The sequence below is a fragment of the Anolis carolinensis genome, chromosome 1, assembly GCF_035594765.1.
Source record: "Anolis carolinensis isolate JA03-04 chromosome 1, rAnoCar3.1.pri, whole genome shotgun sequence".
Taxonomy (NCBI): Eukaryota; Metazoa; Chordata; class Lepidosauria; order Squamata; family Dactyloidae; genus Anolis; species Anolis carolinensis.
The window spans coordinates 5,410,044-5,423,020 of NC_085841.1; the positions used below are offsets into that span (position 1 = coordinate 5,410,044).

Here is a 12,977-nt window from a genome sequence, read left to right on the forward strand (position 1 = left end):
CCTTAAGCCTCAAAGACTATGGACAGTTCCCCACACTATTGCTTGCCAAATAGTGTGTGTTTTGGTGAAGTGGATTATAACTTTGGACTTTAATATCACATATTGGACATTGTTTTCCTGGACTATATTTGACCTTTCCTGAAAGGTCTACTCCTGAACTATATTCAACACTTGTTTTTACTGACTTTATATATTCCTTTAATAAAGATATTAGATAGATTCTGGCCTCTGCGCATGGTTATTGGTGCTCTGCAGCCTGGGTCCTGACAATTATTGTTATTCGAACCTGAGACCGAAAGGTCCCAGGTTCGAATCCGGGGAGCAGAATGAGCGCTCCCCGGATTGGATTATTGCTGTTAGTCCCAGCTGTTGGTCCCAGCTCCTGCCAACCTAGGAGTTCAAAAACATACAAAAGTGAGTAGATCAATAGGTACCGCTCTGGCGGGAAGGTAACAGCGCTTCATGCAGTCATGCCAGTGGCCACATGACCTGGAGATGTCTATGGACAACGTCGGCTCTTCAGCTTAGAAATGGAGATGAGCACCAACCCCCAGAGTCGGTCATGACTTGGACTTAATGTCAGGGGAAACCTTTACCTTCACTATTATTGTGTTTACTTTTTTATCGTATCAGAAGCGAATTGGGAATATCCTGCAAGCTGCTTCTGGTGTGAGAGAATCGGCTTTCTTCAAAGACGTTGCCCAGGGGATGCCCAGATGTGTTACCATCCTGTGGGGGGTTTCACTGATGTCCCTGCATGGAAGCTAGAGCTGACAGATGGGAGCTCACCCCCATCTCGCGGATTCGAACTGGCAACCTTCAGGTCAGCAGTTCAGCTGGCACAAGGGCATAACACATTCCTCCACTGCAGCTGCTTATTGTGTTTATTTATACTTTGCCTTTTCTCTCTACAAAGGAGACTCATTTGGGTCCCATTTAGAAGAGCTCTCACTATGTACTTCCAAGTACAGTAGAGTCTCACTTATCCAAGCTAAACGGGCCAGCAGAAGCTTGGATAAGCTAATATCTTGGATAATAAGGAGGGATTAAGGAAAAGCCTATTAAACATCCAATGAGGTTATGATTTTACAAATTAAGCACCAAAACATCATGTTATACAACAAATTTGACAGAAAAAGTAGTTCAATACGCAGTAATGTTATGTTGTAATTACTGTATTTACGAATTTAGCACCAAAATATCACGATATATTGAAAACATTTACTACAAAAATGCGTTGGATAATCCAGTACCTTGGATAAGTGAGACTCTACTGTACATTAATTGAAGCACCAGTAAGTTAAATCATTATTCTCATCTTCAATGTAAATGTGTTCATGTATCCTTTTTAATAACAGAGTTAAATAATAAATGTAATAATACTAATAAATACTGTAAAATAATAAATTTAATAATAGAGTAAAATAATAAATGTAGTAATGATAATAATAGAGTAAATTAATAAATGTAATAATAAAATAATAAATGTAGTAACGATAATAATAGAGTAAATTAACAAATGTAATAATATTAATAAACAGAGTAAAATAATAAATGTAATAATACTAATAAATAGTGTAAAATAATAAATGTAATAATAGAATAAAATAATAAATGTAGTAATGATAATAGAGTAAAATAATAAATGTAGTAACGATAATAATAGAGTAAATTAACAAATGTAATAATATTAATAAACAGAGTAAAATAATACATTTATTCCAAAATTGAAGTATGGGACACTTCCGCTAGCCAACATGGATCCAATTTGGAAGAAAAATTGGATAATTAAAGTTTAATGCAATTGGGGAGGTAAAGATACTGCACTTAGAACTACTTCTTCTTTTTGTTGTTGTCAAGAGGAATGTGGTTTCAGGTGTGAGACAATCCCCAAGAAAGCCACATAAAAGAATGTGCAAATGAACATGGAGGTTAACCTCAAGCGGTTAAATCAGAGTGACTACAGTCGAGAAGACTTTTAAGAAGTTCAAGAAGACTTGCAATCTCTTCCCTTCCTCCACTGCCAGGGAATGATTCCCTCCGAAGCAAGACACACCTTGGATGAAAAATCACCTGCCTTTTAACCTGCATGCGCCTCCTGTTACCTGGCTGCATGTTGACACCTGTGGAAAATTTAAGCCAGCCAAACATGACTTGCAGCCACGGCACCGGGTTTCAGATTTCGCCCTTACGGACAGAAACGCACACGTTTTCCTAACAGCAAGTGTAGCAGGATGTAATTCAATGATTAAATTAGATTTTAATTGAAAACATTCTGCGCTCACCTGCAAGGGCATTACCATTAGTTTGCATTTAGGAAGTATTAACGTATTGGGAAGAGGCGAAGAAGGAAAACCATTTGAAGAGGAGGAAAACACACAGCCAAGGAAAAGGGAAGCAAGACAAGTGGTGGGAAAATATAACCTCTCACTATATATACACTCAAGATCAGGGGTCCCCAAACTAAGGCCCGGGAGCCGGATGCAGCCCTCCAAGGTCATTTACCTGGCCCCCGCCCTCAGTTTTATAATATAAGATTTTTATATCAGTTTTAATAATATAATATATTGTATATACATATAATATTGATAATAATCTTAAGTTATACAATATAATACTAATAGTAATACCATATAATAATATTAATTATATGTTATATATTACATCTATATATATAAAAGAGTGATGGCATCACGGCAGCGGACAAAACAACAAAAGTCAACACCCCACAACCTCGAAAATTGACAGCACAACCCCTCATCCATGCCTCTAAGTTGATACAACAAAAAGAAAAGAAAAATAAAGTCCTAATTAGAGGGAGAGGAATAATTGTTTTTATCCAATTGCTGCCAGTTAGAAAGCTAAGCTCCGCTCACTTGGTCTCCTAGCAACCCACTCAGCCCAGGGGACCCCTTACCTTAACTACCACCAATTCCTCAATACTTTATTGCCCATACCACCATACTTCGCCACAGCAACGCATGGCCGGGCACAGCTAGTCTATATATATAAAAGAGTGATGGCATCAGGGCAGCGGACAAAACAACAAAACTACAGGCCCCCCAACCTCGAAATTTGACAACACAAACCATCATCCACGGCTCTAGGTTGATACAAAAAAAAAAGAAAAGAAAAATAAAGTCCTAATTACAGGGAGAGGAATAATAGTTTTTATCCAATTGCTGCCAGTTTGAAGGCTAAGCTCCGCCTACTTGGTCTCCTAGCAACCTACTCAGTCCAGGGGACAGGCACAGTTAGGCTTCAGGACTCTTCCACACTGCCTATAAGATACAGATTATCTGATTTTAACTGGATTATATGGCAGTGTAGACTCAAGGCCCTTCCACACAGCTATATTACCCATTTAGAATCTTATATTATCTGCTTTGAACTGGATTATCTTGAGTCCACACTGCCAGATAATTCACTTCAGTGTGCATTTTATACAGCTGGGTAGAAGGGGCAGTTCTAGGCAGATAATATAAGATTACAAATATACAGTAGAGTCTCACTAATCCAACATAAACAGTGTCCTCTATCCTCACCACTTTCACAGGACACAAACAACCAAAGGCATACTAAACATAAAGACAGCCATACAACAGACATTCAATACCACCACTACCTCAACAATTTCTCACCAACACCACCAGACAACGCCACAGCAACGCGTGGCTGGGCACAGATAGTATTATATAATAGCATAGTGGTATAGTTCAATATAGTAATATATAATGCTAATAATGTGCTATGGTAATAATATAATATATTGTATGTACATACAGCTGCTTTGAGTCCCCTTCAGGGTGAGAAGGGTGGGATATAAATGCAGTAAATAAATAATTAATTTCAGACTTAGGCCAAAGTCTGACATGACTTGAAGGCACACAACAACAACAACAACAATCCTAATTAACTTGACTATCTCATTGGCCAGAAGCAGGCCCACACTTTCCATTGAAATCCTAATAGGTTTATGTTGGTTAAAATTGTTTTCATTTTTAAATATTGTATTTGTATTGTTCTTTCGTTGTTGTTGTTGCACTACAAATAAGACATGTGCAGTATGCATAGGAATTTGTTTGTATTTTTTTTTCAAATGATAATTCGGCCTCAACAGTCTGAAGGATAGTGGACCGGCCCTCTGCTTAAAAAGTTTGGGGACCCCTGCTCAAGATGAACTGGAGCAATTTCTCCTACAAGGAGGGTTGGAAATCTTCTGATAACATGACATACTAATATACCGTTTATACTCAAGTATAAGCCGGCCTGAATATAAGCCGAGGCACCTAATTTTACCACAAAAAAAACTGGGAAAACATTGACTCCAGTATAAGCCGGGATACCAATAAAATTACCGTATATACTCGAGTATAAGTCAGCCCGAATATAAGCCGAGGCACCTAATTTTACCACAAAAAACCTGGGAAAACAATGACTCCAGTATAAGCAATAAAATTACCGTATATACTCGAGTATAAGTCGGCCCGAATACAAGTCGAGGCACCTAATTTTACCACAAAAAAACTGGAAAAACATTGACTCCAGTATAAGCCAAGGGTGGTAAATTTCAGAAATAAAAATAGATACCAATAAAATTACATCAATTGAGGCATCAGTAGGTTAAATGTTTTTGAATATTTACATAAAGCTCAAATTTAAGATAAGACTGTCCAACTCTGATCAAATCATTATTCTCATCTTCTTCAATGTAAATGTGCTTATGTATCCTTTTAATAACAATAGTTATTAAAACTATTAGCCGCCCTGAGTCCCTTCAGGGAGATGGTGGCGGGATAGAAAAAATAAAGTATTATTTATTATTATTATATATATATACACACACACACACACACAGAGCTTACTATACATAGGAGTTGTCCCCAACCTTTCGGCCTCCAAGTGTTTTGGACTTCAACTCCCACAATTCCTAACAGCTGGCAAGTTGGCTGGGATTTCTGAGAGTTGAAGTCCAAAACACCTGGAGACCCAATGGTTGGGAAATACTGATATATAGTTAGCCCTCTGTATCCATACATATACATCTCCATATCATAGTGGTTGGTGCTCTTTAGTTTTTACCCAGTTTGAATGTTATTGAATGGCAACTTTCATAACTTTAGATTAACTTTAGATTACCCGCCATAACTATAGATTACTTGACACACAGACCAGAGGTAATGGGAGTTGCAATCCAAATGCACTCGAGACTCTGAGGTTGTGGAAATATTAAAGGGCGTTTCAAAGCCGGACATCCTATCCACAAGCCTTGTGTCTCAATTCAAACCCCACTCTCCTGACTCAATGGAACAAACTGCATCCTTCCAGATGTTCCTGTATCATAATTCCCATTAACTTTCATCATCATGGAGTTGTAGTCCAGCATCTGAAGGGCCATATACAATGACATGGAGGGCCTTATAACATCAGGCATCCTATCCACAAGCCTTGTGTCTCAATTCAAACCCCACTCTCCTGACTCAACAGAACAAACTACATCCTTCCAGATGTTCCTGTATCATAATTCCCATCAACTCTTGTCATGATGGAGTTGTAGTCATAAATAATGACCATATACAATGACATGGAGGACTTTATAACATCAGGCATCATATCCAAAAGCCTTCTATCTCACAACCTTTGAGGATGCCTGCCATAGATGTGGGCGAAACATCAGGAGAGAATGCTTCTGGAACATGGCCATACAGCACGGAAAACATACAACAACCCTGTGATCCCGGCAATGAAAGCCTTTGACAACACCTTCTATCTCAATTCAAACTCCACTCTTCTGACTCTACAGAACAAACTTCAGCCTTCCAGATGTTCCTGTACTGTATCTCCAATCAACTCTAGCCGTGATGAGGAACGCAGGAGTTGTAGTCCAGCATCTGGAGGACCTTATAAAATGACATGATGGGTTGTATTTGTCCCACGGATCTTGGGTTTGACACATAACACAAGCAATCCTTCTCATACTTTGGTCCTCCAAGAGTTTAGGACTTCGGTTCCCTAACAGTTAGCAAAGCTGGAGGACCAATGGTTGGGAATCATCTCCTTAAATCGATGCTTCTTAAACGTTGGTCCTCTAGATGTGTTGGATGTCCAGCTCCCAAAGGACCAAAACGTTGAAAACCAGGAGACCCGAGAGATGAAACACAAGATACTTGGAGGGCCAAAAGTTGAGAATCACTGCTCTAAAACAGATCTCACCTACAAGCAAGGAGCCTGTATCCATAGCTGATGGAACTGCAATGCTGACACAATGTAATTCAAGCCAAATACCTGTCCAGTCCCATCACCAGGTGCATCTACACCTGGTTTGGACAAACTTGGGCCCTCCGGGTGTTTTGGACTTCAACTCCCACAATTCCTAACAGCCGGTAGGCTGTTAGGAATTGTGGGAGTTGAAGTCCAAAACACCTGGAGCACCCAAGTTTGCCCATGCCTGGTCTAAAGTATTGGGGGGGGGGGGTCTCTCCCTATATTCCCCTTTTAATCAATGTGTTTATTATTATTTTATTATTTATTTACTACGTTTATATCCCGCTCTTCTCACCCCGAAGGGGACTCAGAGCGGCTTACAAATCAAATGAACATACAATATATTATTAGCATAGCACAATATAAGCATTAAATTACTATATTGTAGTATATCATTGTACGGTAATATTATTAGTAATATTACATTTAATATATAATATATAATTAATATTATTATATTGTATTGTTATTAGTATAATACATGTGTTGCCATGTTTTCTTATGTATCTTTCATAGAAATGCATTTTTAACATGTGCATTGGTGGTATTTTTACAATGTTTATGTGTTTTAATTATTCCATAACTAAGAAATATAATAATAATTTACTGTTTTCAATTTGGGGGTGGGGTCTCCTCTCTTTCTGTCTCCCCCTTTTTGTGTAATAATAATAATAATAATAATAATAATAATAATAATAATAATAATAATAATTTATTTACAATATTTATATAATATAATGCTTCTAATTGTTCCATAAACACTTTTAACCCCCAAACAAAACACCCATAAAATGCTTGCAAAATGAACCCCAAAAGACTTTCTACCCTCCACAAATCGAAAGAATACTGGCAAAATCTCACACCAAATGTCCTTTAACCTAGAAAGAAATGCTTAAAATCCCAATGGAAGCAGGAAAACTGGCAAAATCTCACACCAAATGTCCTTTTACTTCTATAAAAATGCTGAAAACCCAAACAGAAGGAAGGAATACTTCCAAAATTCTCCTTAAAATGCTTATTTCCCATAAAAATGCTTGAAACTACCACAGAGAGCAGGAATGCTAGCAAAATACCTCCAAAATATATGTGTACCTCCATAATAATGCTTTAAATCTCAGGAATACTGGCAAAATGCACCCCAAATGCCCTTTTACACCACATAAAATTGCTTTAAACTCCATAGAAAGGAGGAACACTAGCAAAACCTCACTCCAAATGTCCTCTTATCCCCATAAATAGGAATAAAATCCCAATGAAAGCAAAATCTTACCCCAAATGTCCTCTTACCTCCATAAAATGTTTAAAACTCCATAGAAAGCAAGAATACTAGCAAAATGCAACCCCAAATATCCTCTTCTCCCTATAAAATGCTTTAAAATCCCATAGAAAGCAGGAATACTAGCAAAATGCACCCCCAAATATCCTCTTATAAAAATGCTTTAAAATCCCATAGAAAGCAGGTATACTAGCAAAATGCATCCCCAAATATCCTCTTATCCCTATAAAAATGCTTCAAAATCCCACAGAAGGAAGGGATACTAGCAAAATCCCCCCTAAAATGCTTCTTATTCCCCATAAAAAATGCTATAAATACTGTAAATAAATAAATAATTAAATTTAAAACCCTATAGAAAGCAGGAATGTTTGCAAATGCACCCTCAAATGCTTGTGCAATGCATTCCAAGCCTCCCTCGGTGTTGCAGTGCCTCCAAAATGTTTGCAAGCAGTGTACAATCATATATAAAAATAATGTAAATATATATATATATTAATTCTTGCATTTCTTTCCCAACTCACCTCTCCTGTTCATGGGCCGGACCCTGACGGCCACCTTGACTTTCGAGTCTCCCCCCATGTCTGTCTTCCTTCCTTTCTTCCTTCCTGCCTGTTTTCCTTCCTTCCTTCCTTCTTTCTACTCGGCTTCCGACTTTCTGGGAAGCCAGCAAAGCAGCAGAGCCTAGCATTAGGGGGCGTGGCTAGGAGAGGCCACGCCCATATTCCCGGGGACTAGAGCGCGCGCGCGCCGCTTGGAATCTCTTTTTTTGTTTGGTCCCTTCGCGGCCGCCGTCGATCTCAGAGGAAAGCTCCATAGCATGACGGGAAATGTAGTCTTTTTGGGAAAAAAAAATCTTTCTAAGTTTTCTCTTTAGGAGTGGAAAGCAGAATAATATTGATAATCGTAATAATTAAATGCGTTTATAATAATATTAGCAATAATAATATTTATTTCCAGCATTTATACCCCGCCCTTCTCACCCGGAGGGACTCAGGGCAGATATAATAATATATAATAATATTATTATAATAAAGCTAATAATAATATTAGCAATAATAATATATAATAATATTAGCAACTATTATATAATATACACTAAAATATTAAGAATAATAATAATAATGATACTAGTAATATAAAACGCATTTCAACCCTTTGTGTCCTTAAACTAAATAATTAATTGCTTTTCTATATTATTATTAGTGTTAGCAACTATTATATATTATACACTAAAATATTAATAATAATAATAATAATAATGATACTAGTAATATAAAAAGCAATTCAACCCTTTGTGTCCTTAAACTAAATAATTAATTGCTTTTCTATATTATTATTAATATTAGCAACTATTATATATTATACACTAAAATATTAAGAATAATAATAATAATGATACTAGTAATATAAAAAGCAATTCAACCCTTTGTGTCCTTAAACTAAATAATTAATTGCTTTTCTATATTATTATCAGTTAGCAACTATTATATAATATACGCTAAAATATTAATAATAATAATAATGATACTAGTAATATAAAAAGCAATTCAACCCTTTGTGTCCTTAAACTAAATAATTAATTGCTTTTCTATATTATTATTAATATTAGCAACTATTATATATTATACACTAAAATATTAAGAATAATAATAATAATGATACTAGTAATATAAAAAGCAATTCGACCCTTTGTGTCCTTAAACTAAATAATTAATTGCTTTTCTATATTATTATCAGTGTTAGCAACTATTATATAATATACGCTAAAATATTAAGAATAATAATAATAATAATATAAAAAGCAATTCGACCCTTTGTGTCCTTAAACTAAATAATTAATTGCTTTTCTATATTATTATAGAAAATATAGTATTAGCAACTATTATATAATATGCATTAAAATATTAAACTTAGCAGTTTCTGAATTTTTCTTTAGGAGTGACAAGCAGAATAATAATGATACTAGTAATATAAAAAGCAATTCAACCCTCTGTGTCCTTAAACTAAATAATTAATTGCTTTTCTATATTATTATTAGTATTAGCAACTATTATATAATATACATTAAAATAATAAAATTAGCAGTTTCTGAATTTTTCTTTAGGAGTGACAAGCATAATAATAATAATAATGATGCTAGTAATATAAAAAGCAATTCAACCCTTTGTGTCCTTAAACTAAATAATTAATTGCTTTTCTATATTATTATTAGTATTAGTATTAGCAACTATTATATAATATACATTAAAATATTAAAATTAGCAGTTTCTGAATTTTTCTTTAGGAGTGACAAGCAGAAGAAGAAGAAGAATGATACTAGTAATATAGAAAGCAATTCAACCCTTTTTGTCCTTAAACTAAATAATTAATTGCTTTTCTATATTATTATTAGTATTAGTATTAGCAACTATTATATAATATACATTAAAATATTAAAATTAGCAGTTTCTGAATTTTTCTTTAGGAGTGACAAGCAGAAGAAGAAGAAGAAGAAGAAGAAGAATACTAGTAATATAGAAAGCAATTCAACCCTTTGTGTCCTTAAACTAAATAATTAATTGCTTTTCTATATTATTATTAGTATTAGTATTAACAACTATTATATAATATGCATTAAAATATTATCTACACTCTGGGGTAGAGAGTTCCAGTGTCTAACAGCTCTAAGAGTGAGGAAGTTTAATGTGTTGTCGAAGGCTTTCATGGCCGGAATCACAGGGTTGTTGTGTGTTTTCTGGGCTGTGTGGTCATGTTCCAGAAGCATTCTCTCCTGAAATTTCGCCCACATCTATGGCAAACATCCACAGAAGTTGTGAGGTATATGGAAAATGGAATGCGAACATGGAAAATGGGATGGGATACAGTGAAATTAAGGGTCAGTGAATTATAAGGGAAAGAGAGGGAAAGAGCTGTTGCATGAGAAAATCAGCCTTGGGATGTCTAGTTTACCTGGGCCAGGTCACCGCTCACTGAAGTCTCTTTTTCTTCTTTTTTCTCTCTGGTGCCTGCCAGAGCACTAACCCAATGAAAGGCAAAGAGCACTCCTAAGATGCCTTGCCATCGTCTTCCCCTGAAGGTCTATATGATGTGCCATGACAACCAGGGGTAGATTATCCCTGGCCATGACTTACTGGGGAGCCTGGCTTGTTAAAGGTACTTTCGAAAACGATGTCTTTCATGTATATAATTTGCCCTAAACACTCCATGTTTTTTCCTGTGTGTTCCTATTTTGACTATATGTTGTGTTAACCTAATTTTTTATTCTCCTGAGATCCCCATTCCTTCCCTTTGGCGGAAACTGTGTTCCTGAACCCAAAGATGTCTTGCATCCCACACAATTGTATAGCCTAGGGAAAAGAAACTAAGCTGGGAACTTTCCTCATCAAGTTCCCAGTTTCACCTCTATTTTTGGACTTTACTTGGACATTGCAACACAATACTTCTATTCAGGCGGGGGAAATCATCTCCCTTGTCCCTTGGGGGAAGAGCCATTCACCACCCATGCATTTTATGAACGGGACCTCTCGCATCGGAAGGAATCTGAATGTCTACAGGCAAACCCCAACCTCTGTCATTTTGCATGATTATGTCAGAATATGATGTTTTGTTTCTCTGGGATCTGGTACCGCCAGATCAGCCCCCTTAATGGGCCAGATCATGTCTATTCCACAAAGACAATTGCATTCCTGGGTAGGGCCAGAGATGCCCTCAATCACTTTCTTATTTTTCCTGTTCAGTAAATGGAACCTCATTTATCGACACTTAATCATCCCTTGTTCCCAACCCATGCTGGCCAGTGAGCCAAGCCTCTTTCTTTGGCTGGTCAGAATTAGGGGCTTGGCTGCAGCCTATGTATAAAAAGGGCTGTGAAACTGTATTCTGTATGCTATCTACTTTGTGAATGAATCACTAGCTAGCATCTTATTTGCAGATAAAATCTTCCTTGGCTTTTTTTTTTTCGTGTCAGGAGCGACTTGAGAAACTGCAAGCTGCAAGCTGCTTCTGGTGTGAGAGAATTGGCCGTCTGTAAGGATGTTGCCCAGGGGACATTGCTCAGATGTTTTGATGTTTTAATCATCCTGTGGGAGGCTTCTCTCATATCCCTGCATGGAGCTGGAGCTGATAGACGGAGCTGATCTGCGGTCTCCCCAGGTAGGATTCGAACCTGGCAGCTTTCAGGTCAGCAAACCCAACCTTCAAGTCACAAGGCTTTAATCCACTATGCCACATTCTCTTCTTGCTTGCTGGCTAATTTCAATTGGGCCTGATCTGAATGCTCGCCACAGCAGGGACTCACTCACAATGGGCAGCTCAGGCGTATCACTTGCCTGGGTTTCTGCCGCCAGGCTTCTCCCTGGTCTCACTGCCAGGGGTTGCCTCCTAAAATGGGGCCATCAGATGGAAGACATGAAGCTTCCATCTCATAGGACATAGAGTTGGAAGGGACCTCCGAAGTCCATCCAGTCCAGGCCTCCACAAAAAGCTGGGGTGTTGTGTGGTTTCTGGACTGTATGGCTGTGTTCCAGCAGCACTTTCTTCTGACGTTTCACCTGCTTTCTATCTGGTTTGCTAATTGCACCCTTTACACTCGTTTAACAGACAATATTTCTTTCTGTCATGGTTTGCAAAGATACTGTACTGTATGTGTGTTAACTGGAAAAATCAAATGCACGAAGCCGATTGGCTGAGTTTGCAAGGACCTGGGATCTGGTTTGCAACTGTTGCTGTCCTGCTGCTGGAGAACCAGTTTGAACAGGTTTCTCTCAGTGTGTGTGTGTGCGAGTCTTCTGAGTACTGGCTGGGAAAGAAGATGGCTCTGTACTCAGAGAGGCTTGACTATTTCTGAGGCCTTGTTTGCTGCTGGTCTTCTCTGGGGCTAACAGGACCGCCGGGGCTTTGGGCCATTTGGCCACCGGGCCGGCTGCTGGATAGGAAGAGAGGAGAGAAAGTCAGAAGAGTCAAAGGAAGATACAAAGTGTCAGGGATCGAGGATAACACATTGCTTATTAAAGGGTTAGAATGTAACCTTGATTGTTGCGAAAAAGTATCCTGGACTCTGGCAACTGCTGCTGGGCTCCTCCAGTCCTGTGAATGTTTGCATGTCTGATTGATAAAACTGCAGATTCCCTCCACCTGTGGAACTCTCCTCCGCAGTACTGAGGTTGTGAATTTATTATTTTTGACCCAGGGGAGTCAGTGCTTGTCAACATTAGCAAGGCATGATTATTCAACATACTGCATGTATGTTGCACGAGGACATCTTCTTTGGTTTGTCACACAGTTGGGTTACAATTCCCAGCTCAGGAATTGCATCTTCACCTGCCTTGGTCACTACCTTCAGTTTTCCAACTTACTAGCTTTCCCAGCAGCCACCAACTCTATCTCATCACCTTTGAAAATGTTTTTTTTTGTCATCTTACGAAGCAGAGAGCATTTG

The 12,977-nt window shown here is 37.6% G+C and overlaps 1 protein-coding gene across 3 annotated transcripts in view; it reads right to left on the reverse strand.

The window, feature by feature from the left end:
* The window catches only part of kif13b (kinesin family member 13B), a 304,005-nt gene that overhangs the window by 254,457 nt on the left and 36,571 nt on the right, over window positions 1-12,977 (reverse strand). The window contains exon 1 of one of the 3 annotated variants that reach the window (XM_062968807.1): window positions 8,062-8,359. The exons of the other annotated variants lie outside the window; for them this stretch is intronic. Coding sequence (XP_062824877.1) covers window positions 8,062-8,119 — 58 coding nt within the window. The 5' untranslated portion in view covers window positions 8,120-8,359. Of the gene's footprint in view, window positions 1-8,061; window positions 8,360-12,977 lie in introns of those variants that run through there. 3 annotated transcript variants of the gene reach the window in all.